Here is a 22,494-nt window from a genome sequence, read left to right on the forward strand (position 1 = left end):
CTTTTGAGCGGGGGGAAGTGCATCTTATAGAGCGAAAAATACGGTAGTTCTAAGCTTGAGAAGGGAAATCCCCCCCACAACAAAGGAACAAAAATTAAGTCAAAGGAATTGGGTTAATGGACAGTTGGACCTAGACTTCATCAGCTCCCAAGTTATTCATGCCCAATTTGTCCAATGATTTCAGTAGGTCTGTTCTAAGCATGAACAATCGTTAACCTTTCCAATCAAAGAACACAAGACACACAGGCCAATTAACTAAAATATATCTTGCTGACCAACAGGAGTTTACAGGAGCTGAGCAGGACTGTCAAGGACTGGGTACTTTAGAGAGTCCTTCGCAGGATTACCAGTGTTTGGAGATAAGTTGACCAGCACATGACAATAAAATCTAGTTTGAATCAACTACCAAAGACCATCTAAAGTAGTGGTTCGTGCACACAAATCTTAAGCAGAATTCTTAGGGATAATTATTTTGTTGCATGTAGCAGAGGCTGATCTTCGAGCACACATCCTCCAGTAGAGATCAGCTGTGAAAGCCTTCTTAATATCTTAAAGGCTCAAGAAGCCTGAGAAAAAAATCCACTTGTAGGTTTAAAGCAATTATGCCTTGCAGCTAAGCCCTAGACAAATACCTCTAAAGCAGAAAATCTGATACCAGGAACAATGGTGGGGGAGCTGCCAGTATAATTTCATATAAGATATTTAAAGGGATTTCAGAAGAATGTATTTCCACTTTGCAGCTTGGCAACTTGCTACTTTTCTCCCTCAAATTTCTGTTAATGGGTTGGATTCAGACATAGCTATACTTAGAATAGGCCTATTGATTGGCATCAATAAGAGTTTTATTATTTGCTGATTTAATTGACGTCAGTGGGTCTGCAACAAACATTACTACATTTGGATCCGACCTCAAGTCTTTTGTTTTGCATATTTCAGCAAGATAAGTGGGATTAAACAAATTGCATACTAACTATAAAATGACAATTCTTAATTTTGTTAATTTTCTCCCTCACTCTGAATTGAATCAAAATTTTCTAAGTACCATGATCAGAGAGTAGAACTAGGAGAAATAATGTGATCTTTGTGCATTAGAACCATGGAAGGTGCCTATAATGAAAGCTTGCTACTGTGAAGAAGCTTATATACTGTATATTATTTATTTTACATTTTAGAGTCTTCCCCCTGAACTTCAACTGAGAAAGGATCCCAGAGTGGTGTACAGATATCAGTAATAAGACAGTAATATGCTTGCCACCATTCATCCAGTTGTCAAATTTCTCATGCATATTTTTGTTATGTAACACAAATTGGGAATAAATTCAAAAGCATCAGTAACATAACTTTGTTATGATCAGTGAAGCAAGAGAAATAAATGAACTGGTTTTACTAAACTCTTCTGCCTGAATATTAAACAAGGAACAGAGGTCAGGACCAAGAGGGGGAAAATGAAAAAAAAATAAGGGATATGTTAGAAGCCTTGCCTACGATATTGGAATTAGGGAGAAATTTGGCAGAGACTTTGGCTACTGCCCAAATGCTCTCAGACTTCACTAAAACATGCGGTGACAAAAAAAGCAATGCCCTTTCAAGTTATACAGCCTAGATTTCTCTCTAGAATTAATCCGAAGGCACCCTTGTAAGGAAGAGAGAAAAAGTAACGATAAGTGGCATTATCCTTGTTTTTATTTAATTTCTAAATTGTCCCACAGCCGAAGGTCTCTGGGCAGTTTACAACAGTCCATAAGAGAGACAATAAAAATATCATAAAATCAGGGGGGAAACATCAGCACATTTAAAACAGCTAATAATAGACAACAAAGAAAATAATGACTCTGCAAACCATGTGCGCTTCGCCTCAATCCCCTGAGTGGACAAGTCCTGAAAGGCCTCAGAGAAGAGGACCGTCAGAGTCATCTTGCCCTGCATATTAGCAAAACTGGAGAATAGTGTTACATGATACATTAAATATAGCATGGTCAAAAAACTGAAAATGTTTTGACTGTTGCAATGTGGAAGATTGGCTTTTCATAGGAGAAAGTAAACGTTGCAGAAACCCTTTTGTTTCATGGAATTTACAGACGCAATAGCTATGGCTTTCCAGCAGAGAGGAGGAGAAAGAATGTGTATTGTTTCTGTTTGTTTTGTGATCCAAGCATACAAAAAGGTCAACAGCAACTTTCCCCAGAAGGGATGGAAACTAAGTGACAAAAATGTCTTTCAGAAACAAATTAACTATAAGTGGAAACTGTATTACACACAGCTTCTTTTTAATGGGGATAATAACAATGGGAAAATATAGGTATAAAGTGAACAGAATTTTTGAGAAAATTGTTAGAGATTAGAAGAATCTGCAATGAATTTTAACTAAGTTCTTAAAAATGACTAAGTAGAAAGAATAGCAATTGTTGACATAGCAATTTTTAAAATATTTGATATTCTACGTAACATTTGTTTGAGAACTTTTGGTGTTTCTCTGTAATTTTACTTATATTCTTATTTTCTTTCTTCCCTTTCTTCTTTTTAAACTATACTGTTACTAAAATAAAAAACTAAAAAAAGAATAAAATGACTGTCTTAGGAATCACTTTTTATATTACTGTTGTGATCAAATATTTCTTTTCTTCCTTAGAAACAATATTGCCAAGCTCTTGTTTTGAAAAACTGATGTAGAAAGAGAATAAGCGGAGGAAAATACACAGAAAAGGACATTTATTGCTTGAGGAAGGCATTTGTCCTTACTAAGTTGGCAACGATTGTAGTAGTTGATATATAATAGCACCAAAGCTCTGAGCAGCTCGGAGCACCAAAGCTGAATTCATTGTCTGGGGATAATTGCATCATTGCTTTTCAGGGCAGAAATCCTCACCAAAGGATCGATTAGGCGAAGGAATCCATCCCTTGCTCCTGGTGCTCACTGCACCTGCTGTTAACTGGGTCAATGTCCTCATGTTTTCTTATCTCTGTCCTGTGGAAATTAGGTAAACACTTCATGGATGTTCCATGTTTTGAACAGCCACTTCCTTATATAACGAGCCAGACAGCAGACTGCCTGCAGAGGTTGCTGCTGACAGCTCTTTACATATAAGATCCCCGTTCCAAAGGTGCATTCTCTGAATTAGAGAACCGGCCGTAATCAGTGCCTGGCCTTTGAAGAATAACAGGCTCTTTCACAGGCCCAGAGAGACCTCTCCGTCCAGGCCATCCAATAATTTTAAGCTGCTTGGAAAGGAGTCTTTGATAGGAGACAAGGAGGAAGTGCAAATCTTACCTGGGATATATTGGAGCACAGACCAAAGGAAGTGAGCCACATTCCTAAGCAGGAGGCCGATGAACGAAAGGGTGTAGGAAAGCATCTGCGTGATGGGAAGCCCAAACAGAGGCAGCGAACCTGCCCGAACTGTCGGTGGCAAAGATGGCACAGTGAATCTGGCACTGATGGGAACGCAGAGCAGGGCTGGCTGAACACTTCCCTTCAGAATAAAAGCCTGGCTCAGATTCATCTGCCTCAGCAGCTGGGATGAAGCTGCACAGTCCTGGCAGGAGCAGCAATGCCAGCTCCTTGTGCAATGCCAGTCCACAGTGTTCCCTTCCTACCATGGCTCACTTTCTCTTAGCAGGAGGAAGCTGAGCATTCAGAATAATTTTAGAGTGGTGCATAATTGCTCAAAATCTTCTAATGAGATTTAAGACCAGTTAGTTATTTTAAATAAAAAAATATTTATTGTGAGTTGTCTCAAAATATTCCAATGGTCACCCTGTGACACGTCATCAGGAAGAGGGGTTTACTTTCCAGTCATTTTTCCATCAGCATGTTTAAATGGACAAGTAGTCCAGTGCAGACACTAGGTTCCCATCTCTTACTAGCCAACAGGAAGCAACGTTTTAAAAATTGGAACCAGTCTGGATTGAGAGGGGCAAGGATGTAAACTGGGAGAGGGGCAGCACTCCGGCCTCCTGCAGATTTCCCTAGAAGGAATTTGCCCCATTCCAGGGCCGCCAGGGCCAAAGAGCACTGGCAGGTCCCATGCAGCGTGCCCAGATGACTTTCCCTCTTCCATGTGTAGCAGCAGCCGCCGCAAGCAGGATGGGCACATCACGGAGCCCGCGTGGGCTCAGCGTGGCTCATCAAGTAAGGCTCCTTCTTGCGGCAAACTGAGGGCCACCAATAAACGCAACTGCCTTCCTTCCCTGCAACATGTCAGGTGCTGCCTGACCCACCTAAGCAGAGCTTGTATAATTGGCCAGGGAAAGCCTATCACATTTCAGGCGACCCAGCTTTGCTTGTGATCCTGCAGTCCTTAACAGCCATCATTAGGCAATGATGATTCACAAAGGTATGGCAAGGGCTGCCTCTGTGAAAGCCAATGCTGCGATAACTCGTCTATGAGGTGTTCTTGCTGCAGTGGATTGATAATGGCTATGCTGTGCATTCCAACACTTTCAGCCATAATTTCTTATAGAAAGAAAAATCCAGGACAGCAGCGAACAAGCTGCTCTCATTCATCCCTGACAGAAAGTCAAGGATAATCCTGACATGCCCACAATGAGGAAACACTATTCAAGTCGGGAACACAAAAGAGAAGGTGACCAAACGCAAGCACTCTCTAAATGAGGGGTTTCTGTAGCAGACAAACTATGGTTTGTTTTCGCAGTCCCTGGGTTGCTTGTTCCCCTCCTCTGTTGTTCACTGCTCCCTGCGTCCCTACAGCCTTTGTGGCATGGTAGTAATGGCACGTACGGTGGGTCTTTCTTTATTATTACTCTTGGTCACCACCTCTATAGCCTTAAAAAAACAAGTCATGAACAGTCCCACAATTCTCAGTTCACCCACTATTTACAACCTAACAACAAATCATGTTGTTTCAGCACAACTGGGTCAACACAACAAAACAATGTATGAGTCAGCAGCAACCCCCAGTTCAACAACAACTCATACTCAACCCATATTCATCCTTTTTGGTAGTGTGCAAAACCAGACAAGCCATGATTCTCAGCCCAGAAGGAACAAGCTCTCTTTCTGGCTTGTTCGTAATAAGCAAAATAACATTTGTTAGCACAAGAGGGTTCATCTATCAAAACCCATGGGTTCAATAAACCATCAGTTAACTTTATGTACAGACCAGATCTGTAACTGCTAATATCTGTAACAGGACTGAGATGCCTCATCAGAAACTGTAGCAATCTGCTGGCTGTGGCATTTTAAGCCATTTGACAGCTGTTTCTGGTCTATTTAGAAAAGGTGCAGGTTAAACAATAGGATGGAACTGATTAAAGGGAAAATAAATTACCCACTAAACTCTACTGATCAGACGGGGCAGCTTTAAGGTCAATTAATTTTCCATACAAACCTCACCCATTAAAACAGGAAAGCAGATTATGGAAGGAAAAGTGGCAGGTCCTTCAGGAAATATATTTCTCAGTTATAATGAAAAATGGATTTTAAATTGAGCTGACAGATTGAGGTAATCAATGCTCATTTAATAATTGGCTAAGCATTGCATAAAATATTTTTCCTCATTTGTAGAGACCAATAAGAGAGTATGATTTTATTTGGGAACAAGTAGGTCAGGCAAACACTATGCACAAGCACAAAAATATATTTAAAAAAACCCCTTTTGTTTCCTCACTATTTTATTTTCAATTGCGGAATCTCCCTCAGATTACAAAATAAAATACACAGCAAGAAAAATCAGCATTTTAAAACTATTTAGGTACAAACAGCTTTTTAGTTTTAAATGTGGTTTCAAACAATGTGGAGCTCAAATCATCCCAGGGGAAACACTATTGAGTGTTGTGTTTGCATGTTTTCTCTTGAAATGAGGCAAAGAGCGTAATTTGGTCTGTGCCCACATACAGAAACATCAGTCAAAATGAGTCATTTTCAAGAGAAATTTGGAATCAAATTGTGTAATGTTCATAACTTTTTTTTCACTGAACATTCAAGTTTAAGGAAAGCATACCAGAATTCTCTCCATTCTGCCCTTCTGAAATACCACGTTATCACCAGTCAGAGACAAATCCACAACCAAACTTGGAAAAAAAAAGGCAAGAGGCTTCCCACAGAAAGTCAACCCCAGATAACAGCCTTAAAATAAATAAATAAATAAATAAATAAATAAATAAATAAATAAATAAATAAGCAAAACCCTAATTACTATTTCATCATAGCTACTGGTGCTCTGTAGATAAGAGCAATTTTCAAAACACTTTGAAAAGCATTTGGCTGTTTTGAATCAGTACAAGAACACGACAGACAAAAGGATGGTGTGGTCTCTCTTAGTATTTGGTGCTGAGTATGCATGCTGCTGCACAGATTTCAGGTAGATTTGCTAGACAGCTCATTTTCACATTGAAGGGGGGCTGCAATTACTGCAAACCTGTGCCTTAGATTCTCCCTTTTCAACTTCAAGTGATGTTCTATAGAAGCAGCTTCTTTCAGGATTTCTTGAAGTTCCTCTACATACGACACATCCATTGCTGCTCTCTCACTTTATGTACAAAAAATAAAGAACACCTATAGTTAACATGGAGGTCCATAGATCTTTAATTTCTACTGGGTTTTGCTGATACCTACTCATTCCAACAATAAGGCATTGAGCTGTTAAAAAGCAAACAGAGCAATCTATTTTCTCCATGCTGATCTCCAGCATTATGTGTTTTAAAAGATTACCACCTCAAGTAGAGATAATCTTAGTGCCTATATAGAATATGATTCCTTATAATATCATAGTAGAGTAAGACTGGAGCAAAGAAAACCCTCCAATTCTGCTCTGTTCTATATATACTGCATACTATGACAGTAGTAATTATTTTAGTCTTGCAGTTCCTGTATAATGAGATATACTGCAACTAAAAATATGCCCATGCACCTAGTGGAGAATTGGAACACAGCTGGCCAAAAAATTCAGTTCCTAAAACTGCACTGCTAGCTATATTATAAATCCCAAATTACAGCAGTTTTTCTGGCTAAAGAATTTTCTAACAATGCAAGAAGCAAATAGTTCATCCATGTTGCTCTTTAACAAACAAAAGCGACATAAATGCAATTTTGAAAATATTAAATTTAGTTGAGGATATTTGAGAGAACATTTAAGTTCTTCAAATAAAATAGACGTTTACTTGCCTTAACATATGAGCATATTTTGATAACAGACCATTGATTTCTTTGCTGGCATCTGTTAAAATAAATATGGGTTTTCATTACAATGCAGCTGTATGGGTTAACTGTAAGTGACAGATAAGAATGGTTTGTACTCTTTTTAAAGCATCACCATTTAAAACCTTTTCCAGGGCTTCAGTTTTGTGCTGAGACTGGAAGCTTTCAGAATGAGATGTATCTGTTTTTTCCAAAGGAGACAATTGCAGATTTTCTGAAACGTCATTCTACCAATGGAAAACAAACAGCAAAACATTGGAATAGATATTTTATCTTGTAGATCTATGCACAAAGTTTTTGCATCTGCACACACACACACACACACACACACACGTGCATATGTATACACCACATAGGCTTTCAAAACAGCAGCAACGATCAAAACTGACATGTCAATCGCTGTGATTTTAAAACTAAAACACTAGCTTGCTAAAACTTCTCACCTTTGCTTCCTTCTTACGTTTACTTCTATTTTCATCAGGCTTCATTGGATTACTTGTCATGGTTACCTCAAAAAACTCAACGTTATATTTTAGAAACAAGATTTGTTTTCCTGTTAGGGCACTGCAAAATAAAGGCATATTGAGAAAATAGGAACTCTTCACTCCCCAAAATTGAGACAGAAGCTTTAGGAAAAGGTGACAAAATAGCCCTATCAGAGGAACCGAGAAATGAATTGAAACACGACCATGAATCCCTTTATTTGAGTTATCCCCAAGCACCATTCAAGTCACTAATGATTATTCCATTCCTAATAGCCCCTTAATAGATTCTAGAATTCCACCAAGCTGGAAATGCTGTACTTTGAAACACGGACAAGTCCAAAATCAAAAAAATAGTGAACATCTATGCAAGGCAACACCGAAACAATCCTTATTTTGAAATAGGGTCAAACATGTGTATTTAGCCTAAACATACTGGCAGGGGAAGTGGTGAGAGCCAGGGTGGGGTAGTGGCTATAGGGGGGACTCAGGAGCCATGGGCGCTTGGCCACGAATCCAGGCCGTTGGGCCACTCTCTGACCCTCAGGCTACCCGCCTTCCTTGCAGGGCTTTGCAAGGATAGATCAGGGGGGCCAAGCCCCGCAAAGCCTCCTTGGACCCCTTTGCAAGGGTCAAGAAGCCAGGATGTCAGCGGAATGCAAGAGGGACCAGCCGGCCGACCTCCGTGGCAGCTTTTCTTTTACGCTTTATAGGAGCTATCCAGGGGGTCCATGCATTTGGAGGGTAGGATCCAGCACCTGAGTAGCTCCTGAGTAGCTCAGAAGAAAGGCTGCAGTGGAGGAGGAGCCCCATTCACACCGGAGCCCTCGTCTCCCCTGCAGATCTGCCCCACTCTTTGGCCAGCCGGCGGCCCCAGATATGCTTGCGAGGGGCTCTGCCCGCACCTGCTCGCTCGGGGCACGTGTGAAGGGGGAGCCGCGTCATGGGAACACTATGGCTGGGGGTGGGGGGATCCCCACGAGATGCCCCCCACTCTTTGGCCAGCCGGCGGCCCCGAACACACGCGTGGCACGGGAAAGGGGGCGCCGGGAGGGCTCTGCCCGCACCTGCTCGCTCGGGGCACGTGTGAAGGGGGAGCCGCGCGCGCTTCCTCCCCTCCTGTCCCCTCGGAGGAAGGCAAGCCGCGAGCGCAGGACGGGCCGCGGGGGGGGAGGGGCGGGCAAGGCCCCTCCCGCCCCTCCCCCACTCGGCCGCCAACGGCCGCCTCGTGCCCCGCCCTTCTGGCGGGGGGCCCACTGCGCAGGCGCCGGTTCAGCACCGCGGCCAGCGCCGGGAAGGCGGCCTCCCGCGCGGGGCGCCCCTCGGCCGGCGGGTCCGCTCCCGCAGCGCCCCTGTCCTCCTCCCGCCCGTCAGCCGCGATTCTCCTCCCCGCCTCTTCCGTTCCTGGCTTCTTGCAGACAAACCAGGACTCATGATTCAAACTCAGCTAAACACGAGCCAGTTGCTGAACAAGCCAACTCTGAATCAACCTGCTTTGCTAGGCATATTTTAAAAATACATTTCCAGATCGGTAAGTAGCAACAAGGCGGGAATTGGGGGAAGTGAAATTGACTGATGATGTATTCCTCTTCCTGGCCGTGTCTCCTTTAAGGGGCTCAAAAACAAAACACAAAACCCAACACAAAAAGCAAAAACAACCCCCCTCCCCGCAATGGTACCACGATGGCAGCATCTCTCAAGTCGTGAGTAATTCAGAGAAAGATAATTTTGCACGCTTTGATAACATGAACCTTTGGGAACATATGTCGGCCGGGTCAACAGCAAACATGCTGCAGCAAGCTTTGCGCCGGTCCTGTTGCTTCGTGCGTGCCATAAATGTTCTGAATGAGCAATGGTGCAATCTGACTCACTCTGCCCAGGCAGCTTGCCCGGCCCGGCAAGTTACATTACGCTGTGCACAAAGCAGGAGGCTGGTAGCCGCGGACATTTTGCAGCAAGCCGCAGCAGGGAAATACTCTTCTTTGAGCCAATGCTATGCTAGGAATTCATCAGTGTGCATAACACTATCAAAGGGCTTTGCCCTCCTCTGACTCCTGAAAGAATATTTACCTAATGACCAGGTTATCTCTGCAGGTGCAGGACCAACCTCTTGCAAGCAAATTGGGCCTTGGCATCCGCTGCTTGTGCATTTGAAAATAAAGGGTATATCCATATAGTAAGTTTATAGTATTTACAAACACATCTTAAGTGGCGCCGTCGTTATTTGCTTTTCGTTGCCAGGCCAAGACCTTTTTATTTAAACGGCATTTTAATTGTTGATTTAATTTATTGATTTTAACAACTTTGGCCAGGATGTCTCCAACTGCATTTTATTGTATTAATGATATTTATTTATTTGTAAGCTGCCCAAAAGGCTTAGGCGAATGGGGAGGCATATAAGTCCACTAAATAAATAAATAATAAATAAAGTGCCCAGGAAATATAGTCAGTGACACTGCCCCCTGGAGCTTCTTCCCACAAAGAGAAGTGGGAAAGATGGTTATTCACAGCAAACTTGTTCTTTAAGTGCCAGTCTTTATGCGGCCAAAGTGGCTCTATCCACACGAAAGATTGGTAGTACAAGTTAATTGTTGGTATCTATAACAAGAAAGGATGAGGACAGTAGACTCGGAAAGCTTCTGCATGTATATTGGTAAAGTGAGCATTTGCACCTGCATCTGAGTTGGGAATCCAGACCAGAAATTCAAAATACACTAACAGATTCGGCAACCTCACAATACAATTTCCAAGGCTCTGTCACGTGGTTACGATGAGGAAGCAACCATTTCCTATGCTGCAGACAGTTCTAGCATACAGTAAGCGATGCTTGTTAAGACGTGGATATGAATGCAGCATTTTAAATGAATCTGCAAACTTAATACTGTGGTAAAACAGTTCCCCTTGGCATTTTAAAGATGCTTTCAAATGGATTTTTAATAGTCTCCCTGCTGAATAGTTTGCCACATAACTAATCTGTGGATAAAGTGCCCTAGGAGCCAATGCCAATATAATTAGACTTATAAATACAAATACTAAAGGGAAATTAAATTTTCCAACAAGTGAGCAGAATATCTGGCAGGAACTGTTATTGTATATGCTGATCTGAATACACACAACTCATTCCCACACACTAATAATAACCATCATCATCATCTATGGAATTCCCTGGAAAGTCAGGAGGAATCTTAGAGACAAGAGTGTCATTGACCGAACCTGGCCCAGCTAGGAGTGAAGCCTCCTAGCTATAATTCAGCTACACCACAGTTTAAAAAGACAGAAGTGCATCTTGCCCTAGGCCACTGCAAAAGCATAACTAAAATATCAGTAAGCAGAGGGAGTGAATGGCAGGCAACCTTTTACGAGATGAGAAAAACATTCTAGTCTATAAACTCCTTTTTCGCATTCCACCACTGCCCGTAACAGGCAGGCTGATACTTCCTGCACACTGACAGGTGGCCGGGTGAACATCCACAAAACCAACTATTTCTGCTTCTTCCAGCTACTTCTTGTCAGAACATACACCTTTGAATACCATCCTGAGGCCAATAATATTCTCTTTCCTCCCAATGACACTTGCCATACTGAAACATAATCATAATGAAAACAATGATACGAAATAAATTATCTGCCTAACCTATTTATAGGAAATAAATGCTGATGTTACTATGCAAGCTGGACAGATTCCCTCCAAGCATATATTTGAGATGCCCAGAGAAAGCGTGCATGCTCAACTTTCTGAAAGTACAAGTAAAGGACCCAACGGCTTTCTTGGCCTCTTCCATCTTGACCATTCTATGCGTGTTTTGATAGAACAAATTCCTACAGTTTCCAAATTCCCACTGGCTATCAAACTCTGGTTTTGCCCAAAAGGAGGAAAAAGGATGTGTATGCTAATAGGCAGCTTTTAAACAAATCTAATTTTTTAACCATGTGAAGCCTTGGTGGGGGCAGTACATGCACAGACTTGTTTTTCCTCATGAAATTGAAAGGAGTTTTGGAACTTTAGGAAGTATGACTCTTCACAGCAAACTCTACTGCTCAGAGAACAGCTATCATTAAGCTTAATATTAAACTGTATTCACAACCATGCCAACTATTTTCCTATTCTAGGAAGCATTTATGGATTAAGGAAGCTTTTACTGGCTAAAGTTTAACTACATTTATATTGCCTGTCTTGGTCTAAGTTAGCACCCCAAAGATGTTAAATAAAGAATTATAAGCATTTAAAAATGCTGGTAAAGCTGGGAATACTTCATGTGCACGTAAGGGCAAAGGCAGATACATGTTTTTTAACCGGTTAAGAGCAAATGGAAAATAATTAATGCTAGAAGAATTAAATGTCAACATTCAATGGACTTCTCCAGTGCAGTTCTGTCTTTAGGTTGCTGAATCTGCATAGACATTAAACAAATTCAGTCAGATATGCAGTCTGAACATGGAAACACCTGTGCAGGGGAAAGGAAGGATCCACCGAAGACTAAACCATCCTGAAAAGCTTCATAGATTCATGGATCCAGGTTTGCCAACTTCTGGAGGAGGTTTTCTGGTCCAAGAATCTGATTGCCAAGCAAGTACCAGCTCCATCACTTCTCTTTCAAGAGATGAGCCCCTGGTGCTTTCGGGCTGAGGAAGAGGAGGAGGAACAGGGTGCCCTTGAACTGGTCTCCCAGTTGATGACAAGGTGCCAAACACTGCCTCTGGGCTGGGCGCGTAGCTGGGCTCACTGGGGTTTGATGCCTGCGGGGCCAAGGTGGCCGACGACAAACCGGGAGCGCGGGGAGGCGCCTCAGGTCGCTTGGAGGCGGTCGACTGGGCATCCAACCGGGCGCCCGCCCTGGACGGCCAGCGACAGCCCCGCAGAGCCGCGGGGGGGGGGGGTCTTCTCCAGACCTGCCTGGGTATTTCAGAGGCTGAATCTGGGACTTCCAGCGGGCAAGGTTAGTGGGGCAACCCCGCTGCTGCTTCTCTGGAACGCAGCCGAACACCCTCCAACTGCTCCGTGCGGGCAGAAGGGAAGAGCAGGCCTGCTTCCTGGCCTCTTGCCAGTTCCCGGTTCGTGAGAGCGGGGGGGCCGGGGAGCTGCGCCTCGCCCCTCGCGTCCGGCCACCGCCGCGCGGAAGGCGCCTTCGGGCGCGCCCCGGCAGCCGCGGCGCGAGCAGGACGGAGCCGGGCCGCCGGGGCCAGCAGCCGTGGGCAGCAGGGGCGCCCCGCGGGGGCGGGACGCACGGGAGGCGCATCTGCAGCGCCGCCCCTGCCAGACGCCGCTCCTGCCCAGGCACGCCGCCCGCGCCGGCTTCGCGCAGTCTTGGCTGGCGCTCGGCCGGGTCGCGTACCTCCTCGCTCGGGTCGGCGCTGCGGTGGCACTCGGAGGCAGGTAGGCAGGCGGCACGGCGCGGCGCGGCGCTCCCGGCGGGCGGGAAGGGGCCCCTGCGCGGGCGGGCGGGCGGCGTCGGCGCGCAGCGGTGGCCCCGGCGGCCGGCTCACCCGAGCAGCGGCAGGTGCCTCCAGCCGCGCAGAACCGGGCGGCCCGCTCCCTTCTGCCGATCGTTCCTGGGCATCCGCGGCTCGTCGTTCTGCCGAGGCAGAACGAGGCAGGGGAAGGAAAGGAGGACCCCTTCCTACAGAGACCTGCGCAACAGGTGCACAGCGGTGCCCCGACTTAGCCCCAGATGCTTCGGAGCGCTACAGGCTCAACTCCATTAAACACCAAGGGAAGACCCTGCCACTCGCAGCAAATTAGTCACAGCCTGCAATAGATTGTGTATATCACCTTTGTGGGCCATGCACACCAGTAAATTCCGACAGATGTCAATGCAAAACTTCTACGCAGTTTGTGCCAGAAAAGAGGGAAGTTATGGATTGCTTAAGAAACACACAGCCAGCAAATCCTTGCCATCTCCCTTTCACGCTCACATGTGCCGCTGGAAGAAAATAGTTCTCACAACAGAAGTACTGACTTATGCCCACCAACTGTGACACATGTGCTGTTGCCCAAGAACCCACATATCTGGGAAAGCCCTGGTGCGGGTAGACTTGCGGCATGATGAATAAGTTTCGTAATCGCGAATGCTTGACACGGAAAGCTTTCCGTAATTTCCCTTCAGGGGGACATGACCCACAGGACTAGAAATCAGAACGTATTTTTATCGGAGCCCAGGAAATTCTTGTCATCTTTCCACTGATCTGCTTTAGCTCTCTTCTTATTAAATAGCCGAGAGTCTGCAGTCTTGGAACTCGGCTAAATCCTAAAAATACTGCTATTTACCCAAGTGAACTACACGGAAAGGAGCAGAAGCGGTTTAACCAAGCCCGGCCTCCCACAGATTCGCTGCTGATCCACAGCTTAGACTTCTGCCACAGACAGGAAAGAGGTGCAAAGGAAGCAGCACCCTCGAGCTTGGGTTGCAAACTACCCCCCCTCCCCACCTTCATTGCTTGCCTGATGTTAAGTTTGTATCCTTCCAGGTAAAGCCTCATGAGCAACATTTCCACATATCACCATTACTATTAGAAGCACAAAAGCAGGTCTAGCAAAAGAGTTAGAGCAAGTCTAACTACAAAATGAGGCCATGTGCATCGATATTGGCTCTAATTCACCGCTGTAGCATTCCACCCTCTGAAATTCATGGTGAAATGGAGGTGGCACTCCATCCGGCAGTCACTTCTACTCGTTGCTGTCGGCTGCATCCCACCGTCTCGGCTGAGTTCTGAACTGGAATTCCACCACCAGATACCCACTAAAACCACACCTGTTATTTTGTTGTCCTGTTATTTTGAGCTGCTAATTTTCACTTTAAGAAACTCTGTTCTCTCTCCAAGATCTTTCAAAGGCGAGCATTGCAATAGGTACATTTATTGAAATACAATTTACTTATTAACATTTGAAATTACTGGAATGGGGAAAGTGTCTTCTTATGCATCAATGCCTTTCTGCTAATTCCAGCTGTCCTGCTTCTGTACAGCAGCCTTTCCCACAACCTGGTACTCACCAGATGTTTTGGACTTCAAGTCCCATTAGGTCCAGCCAGGCAGGAATTCTGGGAGTTGTAGTTCAAAGCAGCCTAAAGGCACCAGTTTGGGGAATGCTGCCGTACCACATCCCCACTGGTTCTGGCACGGGTGATGAGTGTGGGCAAGGAAATACCCTGTATCTTGGCCAACTCTGGAGAGAGGTTACCTTGTCTAACATGCCGTTTCCACCCACTTTCCTAGACAGCAAAGATGACTGATGATAAAGTTTGCATGATTCCAGCACGTTTTGAAAATGGCCAGATCTTCTTTTGGGAAGGTAATGGTTGTGGGCTTGTTGAACTGGATTGTGCCTTACGTCGTCATTTTGGGGACACTCTGCCAGGTGACTCCCAACTCCTCCTGCTTCCAGGCACTGAGCGCAAGAGCCACTCTTACCTGGCTACAGGAATTTGAATGTTTGACTTAGCACTGAGCACACCCTGTGCCTAAGAATGCAATCCTATGCACATTCTGGGCCATTGTGTTTTAAATGGAGGAATTTGAAATATTTTTCATAAATTCATAGCAATCAACAAGTGTAGGCACTTTTAACTCTGAGGCGGATTGGAAATAGTTTAGCCAGACAAAACACCTTACGAAGGCTACTGAATTTGTTACGTTATTATGTTCTGAATGTTGATAGACCTCTTATTTTATTTCATATGTGTTTTTATCTTTATATGTGTATTTTGTGTTTTATCTTTATATGTGTATTTTGTGTTTTATCTTTATATGTGTATTTTGTGTTTTCATCTTTATAGTAAGCCACCCTGAAACTATGGTAGTAGGCAGCATATAAATGAAAGCATAAATTAAATAAATTTAAATGAAAATAAGAACACAGGAGCATGGAACTTTGGCTATCGGGCAGTACAGAAATAAAGCAAAAGAAAATATAGCTATAATAAAAGTGCCCACCTGGATCAGACCTAGATTCCAGCCAGGGGAGCCTTCTGCTCATGAAGTAGCTGACCATCTGCTCAAAGGGTCCCACCAGCAGGACATGCGTGAGACGGCGCCCTCTCGCTGCGTTTGCATGCCACTGATGCACAGGGGCACACTAACTAATACTTAAGACAGCCTCTAGCAATCAGGGTCATAGCCACTGCTAATCTCCTCCCACAGGTATTTCCGCATCCCCTTTGAAAGCCATCTAGACTGGTAGCCATCACAACTTTCCATCACAAACGTGCTACTTTCTCTGCACCACATATTTTCAGACACCCCTTTCATGTCTCACCTCACTGAACTGCGTGACGTAGGCTCTCTTCAGATAACTGGGGACATAACAAAGAGACAGGAGAAAAGACTGCCAGTTGCCACCAGCAAGTGATTAAGGAACTGTTCTCCATAGCGCAGGGAAACTCGGTCAATCGCTGTGGCTATTCCTTGCACCAGAAAAATGGCCACAGCTTAGTGGCAGAGCTCACTCACACATAAGTGCCACGTTCAGTATCTGGCAGTTCTCATTCAAAGCTTTTGGGTGGCAGAAGTGCAAACGATGGGACACCGCAGGCTCACATAAACAAAACTATCTTGTGTATACTGTCTCACTATACCATGAATGAGGAAGTTTCGTTTTTGTTTTTTGTCTGGCTGAGCCCTTTGGTCTAGCGTCCTGGCTCCAAGGATGAGAAAGTGTCCTCTTCTCACGCTCAGAGTCAGGAGCACTAGACCCCCCCCTTTTTTTTTTTTTACAAAGTAAAAGTAAACAAAGGGGTAATCAGTGTCTGTTATTGACACCATCTGGCTCCGTTAAGAGTTCCCTGCCATCACCAATAACATGAAAATGATACACTCTTGGATAGATATGTTCAAAACTCCTTGTGGATCAGAGGTGATATTAGAATTTGTAGGGAGGGTAAGCTAGAAACCTTCATTTGATGTATCCATATACTTTAGTGGATGCTGGCTAAAAAACACAGGCTATGTTGCACAAAACTGGCCAGCACTTTGGCATATGTTTGCAGGAGATCCTAGTCTGGGAGCCACAAAATTTCTTTTCTATTTCTAATCCCATGGGTGACAGAAAGAGCACTAAAATGGATTCTCACTCACTTGGGAGATTAAGCTAGCCAGCAAAGGACCCCTTGTCTGGATGTGGAATTCTAACATATTTCTCTTCTCTCGCCCTCTCTGCATTGTCTGGTTGGAGCAAAGATGACACAGGTAGGCATAAAATTGTGCCTTGATTTAATCCTTCCTGTCAAATTGGAACTGTTTAGTTTTTGCAGCATTAAATTTTTCAGTCAAAACTACCTTCACAGGGTATTTTATGATCGGATCAGTAAAGCTCTCTGCAAATTTTGTGGAAAGGCAGTTCTTTCCGACAGTATATTATGCCATTTTTTCCACTGTCCACTTTGTCTGTTGTTTCAACAAGGTTTAGGTAGATAAGATCATGTACTTCCTCATGCCTAACTAAATGCCATGGCAATGGCATGAAATGATGAACTTAATTAACTTTCAGTAAATAAAATCATATAGGCCAGATTTGTCTATCAATGGGAGATAGAATACCACCACTGAAATGCAAAACACAGACAAAAATAAATAAAACACTTCAAGAGATGGAATATTGCTGAGACAGCCACATTAGCCTCTTCTGACATAATTATGTCAGTATATCATACAACACCCCCCCCCAAAAAAAATTAATCGGACTGGGAACAAGCATTGTGACTTGTAGCTCCATCTGTGCTCACTTAGCCAACCTTGGCATTTCACTCACCTTTCCGAGAAATTGTGGTTTACCCTGAAATGACCCAGGATATGAAACCAGAACCAGATTCTAGTTTCATATCCTGATTGGCAAGCAAGGTTTCTAGTTTAAATGTAATGGAAATTTAGCTTGGGGAACGGAAAAATGTTCTATTAAGGTGTGCAAAAGCATGGGACAAAACACACACAGGTGCAACAAGATTGAAAACCTGGCTCATGCCAAGTCTAACAAAATGTGACTTGAAGTTATTGGGATTTAAAACCGTATATTCGGATCAGCCTGAGTTCCAGGTGGATTTAAACTCTATTCATAACACAGCCAACTTTTGTAAGCACACAGAGACGATTATAAATTGCTGCTCCCAAGTGCTTAAGTGGTGAAAACGGGGGCGGGGGACCTAGGTCTGCCAGACAGATTCAAGCGTGAAATTGCTTGGACATGTTCATTCTGCCACTCATACAATTCAAAGGGCAGGAAATGGTTCCATTCAGCCTGCCCATGAGTTGGTTGGTTGGGTTTGTTTTTTTAATAGAAATGTGCCCCTGCTTGTGTGTCATATGTTTACATTCTGGAAAAAAAAATCTACGACCTGCCTTCTGTCTGTTGAAAGATTTGGAAAGTGACAGCTGGAGAAAATCTGGAAAGTGTGAGAAGACCCAGATCTTGAGAAACAAGCAGAACCTCGTCCTCATAGCGAAGCCAGATGACGACGATAAAGCCATATTTGAGTCTATGACCATCGAAGAAATGTCATCGTGTACAGTATCTGTTCCACACCCATCTCAACTCTGCAGAAATATTACCCATCCCAACAAATTTCCGCACATTTCATTCATTTGGGAAATGTATTTGGAACACGATGGCCGTGGATTGCCGTAATTTAATACATTCCTGTATCACCCAGTATTTGTACTGATGACTGTGCTAGAAAGGAATTTGGGGAGATTCATTCCCAACCGATCTGAAGGGGCTGGATTTGCAACCATCTAACACAGCTTTTTCCAAAAAGTGAGTGGGAGGTTTGCAAATCGAGTCACTGGGGGACAGACAAAAGGCAAGATGTTTAAACAGTGAGAATTTCTCAGGAAATAACTTGGGGAGTATGGAGCAGCTTAGTAAAGGAACAAAGTGCTGTGAGTTGTGAAACCCCTTTTATGCAGAATTTCAAGGCAGCAAAATAAGGAAGTGAAGGCATCTGGCTACTCCACAGAGTATCCTGAACTTTTATAGCAAAGGATTAGAAACAGTAAAAAGCAAGCCATCATAGGATTCTCGTTTAGATACAAGCATTCATACATCCAGTTCCCACACTCTCCTTTGCCAAAATGCAAACGGTCATCTGCCAGCTTGAGAAGCAAGGTGCATTGAGGCAGGCAGCTGCGGCCGCCCCCACCAATTCCATCTGAATCCACCCACCTCGGGCAAAGCACCCACCCATGCTTTCTAGTTCTGGCCACTGCTTGTGAAGCCTGTTCTCTAACCACATGAAGGCCACTTCATCTCTGCTGCTGGTCAAATGTGTTATAGAAGTTCTGATGCAAGGGGTACTTCGTGCTTTGATTCTTTGCGATTTCTTGGCTCAGACACTCAACACCCCTCTGGCCGGAGTGACTACCTCCAGCATCCGCACAGCTGGAGGTAGGCCTGGGCAGCTGCAACCACAGATCAGAGGACAAGTCTGCCCCTCTGTTTTTCCTGTGGAGGCCATGCACCCTTCAGGCCAGGGGGTGTTTTCCTGGCTTTTGCAGAGGGCTCCCCACATTCTAAAAGGGTTCCTTACCAATAGCGAGAGTTTAAAGTGAAAATGTGCTGGCATTGTTCCCACCCTGATTTGTTCCAAACTACCGTTGGGACATCACTCCCGAGAGCGTCTCCAAAGTCGATTGTGACCCTCGTGCTGAAAGAGGCCCCCACCGCTGCCGAGGGGATGGGGACATGCCACTGATAATTGGCAAACATCCTCTAGGGAAGTCAGGCGGGCTTGGCACCCAAGATGCGGGAGGCAAAAGGAAGGCTGACAACTTATCTTTTGTATGCAGACCCTGGGATCAAATTCGACATCCACAGTTACCAAGATACGAAGCCAAAAGGATTGCCAGTGGCCTTCACCATCCAATGGCACCAAAAAACTTACTACATGTGTGTTGAGAAAAGAGGCGGCAACCTGAATGTGCAATTTAAGGTAAACGAAGTTTTGAAGCTCCTGACCCTTCAGGGGAGGATGGTACAGGTCAACCATATAGACCTAAAATCTGCAATGACATGTGAATTCTAGCACTTAGTTTAATTGTGCCATATTCAGATTCTATCCCTGTGTGCTTACAGTGGGTAAGGGACCTTGGATGCTTTTGCAATAGTCCAGTAAAAAAACAAAAAACCCCCCCAAACCCTAGATCAATATTAAATTGCCCTACTTGTCTCCATAATACACATTGAGTTAGTCAAATTTAACCAGAGTAGAACAGCCTCCCGCAAACTAGAGCCCTACAGATATTAGACTACAACTCCCATCATCCCCAAGCAGCACGGCTTTTGTATTATAGTCTAGCACCATCTTATAGAAAGCACCATCTTGGGGAAATAGCAATTAGCATAAGTTCAACTGATTTCAGTGGATCTACTCAAAGTTCTTGCTAAATCTGGATGCCTCCCACCCCACCATAAACTGATTTAGCCGTCACGTCAAACTATGATTTATGTTAACCCTCATTTAGGCTCCATGAGTTGCGTGGTGCTTCTCTTCCCCGGCCTTTCCTGAAAAAACCTGGCAGCTGCCCTCAGCATCCGCCTGTGAAGAGGGAGCCATGTCCCGAGCCAGTCTCCATACCATACCAACCTGGCTTGCCCAGACTGTAGTTTGTTTCTCAAGCCAGGTTTCCGATCTGGCTTCAGCGACCACTCGAACGCACGGCTTGTCAGATGCCATCTGTTCAGACAGCAATGCAAACCACTGTGCGGCACTACAGTCAAAGATCTCAGTGCATACAACAGACGATGACCAACACGGTCCAAAGCAATGGCAGACTTTTGCTACCTGCTGGACCAAGTCCACACCTTCAGCCTGCAGCACGGTGGAGCTTTCTGGCAAGTCACTGTTACGGCCGTGGCACAAGCAAGCACAGAGCATTTCCACCTGGGTGGGGACCAAGAGACTGTCACCACCGCTTGGCCCACAACTGGCTTTACTGACCGAAATCAAGAGCAGGTAGCACAGTGCCCCAAACACTCTCCTTGATGCTCACCAAGGCGCCCACCTGCCCCAACTTTTATTTAAGTAGTAGCTTCATATTTCTAACTGCCAGCTGGGCTTGCCTCACAGTGAAGGCAAAATCTCTAGTTGTGGCCACCTTAAATTCCCACGAATGCTTCTGGGCAGTTTATCCGTCATTTACGGCCAGCCATGCCCATGCGTGGCAGCCCCGTTCAACCAAAACACCACCTTTTCACACATTCCCCAAAGTGCCTGTGGGGCAGAATGTCACCTACCTCAGAGAGAGATGCTGATTTAATTCATACGTTAAAATGCCTTCCTAACTACTTAATCAGACTGGCTGCTTACAAGAGCCATGCAATCGGGCTGCAAGGAGACACGGTTAGGCTCCGGCTGAAATGCTCTGCAGCCTGTTCCAAAATTTCTCCCATTTCTATTCCCTTTTTAGCTTCAGCGATCCAAGTTGTATTTCTTTCCATTTCAGGAAGGAGATGTTCCAAATAACATTGAAGGAACCACCAGCAATGTAATCTTCATCAAAACCCCGTTTTCTGAGGGTGATGAGCAATACTACATGTTCGAGACTGCACTGGAACAAGGCTACTTCCTTGCTTTTGAAAAAGATAAAGGAAGATTGATTGTAAAGAGGCGGGAAGCTGTGGATCAGGTGGATGAATCCATAAAGCTACACCACTCCCCATTTCCTGAACATATGCACCTGGACACAAGCGATCAATTCTAGCAAAACCAGTAATAATGGAATTTTAAAATCCCACCTGCTCAAGTGAAACTAAGCAGATACAAAATTACAGAACAGTTTTGTATGATCATATCTTTCCTATTTTCTGTGTGGCTATACATGTGGATGCTGTATATAATTTGAGCAAATAGAGTTCTGAATTGAGTACTGTGAAAGACCATTTTCTTTCAGCGCTTTGAGGAAAGAGTCTAGCAACAAGTACTGGATATCGCAAAACTCTTTTTAAAATTCCTTCTATCTTTCCATTCTAAGAGTTTACTCTTCCTTCTTGTTGCATCCAGGTACAGCTTCCTTCCCCGCCCCCCAACCACACTTGGCCAATATGAGCAAATACAGAAGCGATCATTTACGAAATCAGATCTCCTGCCTATTTAGTTCTGCTTCATCTGTTCTCCAAGATATCATCTCCCTTCCTAGCCCAATTTTACTGGAGACAGAGGGTGGACAGAAAGTCCAGGGCTCAAAACACTATCCACCGTGTTCAGCACCAAGTACAGTGTCTACGAGAGAAATCTCCACAGGCACCCTCAAACACACATACAACTGGAAATTCATCAGCTGGGTGGAAGTGTTTTCTTTCTATAACAGCAGATATATTTCTAGTAACTCAAACACATCTGCTCCTCATCAAGAAACAGCGAGAGAGAATGCGATTGTGTCACAGCCGAGAAAAGAAAACAGTTTCCCGGCACAGCGTGCCTCAATCTTGCCACTAAAAATATCCCAACTATTGTTGTAAAAGTAGAGACATACAGCAGCATGCAAAAAACCACAGTCCATTTCAGCAGAAACACCAACAATGGATTTCTTCTTGAGAAACATCAGCCCAGCAAAAGTGAGATTGTGGAAATTCTTGCTCTGCAGCAGATGAACACACTCGCTTTGCTAGCTCTGTCTGGCGAATAAGCGGGGTTTTTTTAAACCAGTGGTGACAACCGTCTGGCTCTCCAGATATTGCTGGGCTCTAACCTCGTCATGTCCAGCCAGCAGTCACTGGAGAGGAGTCCAGCATCATCTGAAGGATCACATGTTGTCCACCCCAAGTTCAAGTTATCCAGTAAAAAAGAAACACCTCAGGAACCACTGACTTTAATCATTTGTTTGAAGGTCAGTTTATCCACCTTTTTAAAACGTGCGTTTTAAAAGGTGCGT

The 22,494-nt window shown here is 44.4% G+C and overlaps 2 protein-coding genes across 6 annotated transcripts in view; one reads left to right on the plus strand and one right to left on the minus strand.

Annotated features, from left to right (window-relative positions):
• BCO2 (beta-carotene oxygenase 2) overlaps nt 1-22,494 on the minus strand; it is a 54,983-nt gene that overhangs the window by 17,232 nt on the left and 15,257 nt on the right. Inside the window, exons 1-2 of one of the 4 annotated variants that reach the window (XM_044456397.1) lie at nt 7,600-8,264; nt 7,272-7,383 (exon numbers count right to left, since the gene is read on the minus strand). The exons of the other annotated variants lie outside the window; for them this stretch is intronic. Of the exons in view, the coding sequence (XP_044312332.1) occupies nt 7,272-7,383; nt 7,600-7,881 (394 nt within the window). The 5' untranslated portion in view covers nt 7,882-8,264. Of the gene's footprint in view, nt 1-7,271; nt 7,384-7,599; nt 8,265-22,494 lie in introns of those variants that run through there. 4 annotated transcript variants of the gene reach the window in all.
• On the plus strand, nt 14,481-21,486 carry LOC123036884 (interleukin-18-like). Of its 2 annotated transcripts, XM_044456400.1 has the most exons (5): nt 14,481-14,926; nt 16,810-16,818; nt 17,982-18,128; nt 19,411-19,553; nt 21,067-21,486. In XM_044456400.1, the coding sequence occupies exons 1-5, from the start codon at nt 14,860-14,862 to the stop codon at nt 21,322-21,324; spliced, it is 624 nt and encodes a 207-aa protein (XP_044312335.1). In that variant the 5' UTR covers nt 14,481-14,859; the 3' UTR covers nt 21,325-21,486. The 2 variants fall into 2 exon arrangements, with proteins under 2 accessions (XP_044312335.1, XP_044312333.1); XM_044456398.1 differs by lacking the exons at nt 14,481-14,926; nt 16,810-16,818 and having other exon boundaries at nt 16,830-18,128.

This window comes from Varanus komodoensis, unplaced genomic scaffold (assembly GCF_004798865.1).
Source record: "Varanus komodoensis strain SLA01 unplaced genomic scaffold, ASM479886v1 scaffold83, whole genome shotgun sequence".
Lineage (NCBI taxonomy): Eukaryota > Metazoa > Chordata > Lepidosauria > Squamata > Varanidae > Varanus > Varanus komodoensis.

Excerpts from the sequence above, each read along its gene's own strand:
- LOC123036884 (XM_044456398.1), top strand. The coding sequence starts at position 17,810 with ATGTTCATTCTGCCACTCATACAATTCAAAGGGCAGGAAATGGTTCCA. Across the intron at positions 18,129-19,410 it reads CATCGAAGAAATGTCATCGT|ACCCTGGGATCAAATTCGAC; the intron begins GTACAGTATCTG and ends TTTTGTATGCAG. Across the intron at positions 19,554-21,066 it reads ACCTGAATGTGCAATTTAAG|GAAGGAGATGTTCCAAATAA; the intron begins GTAAACGAAGTT and ends TTTCCATTTCAG.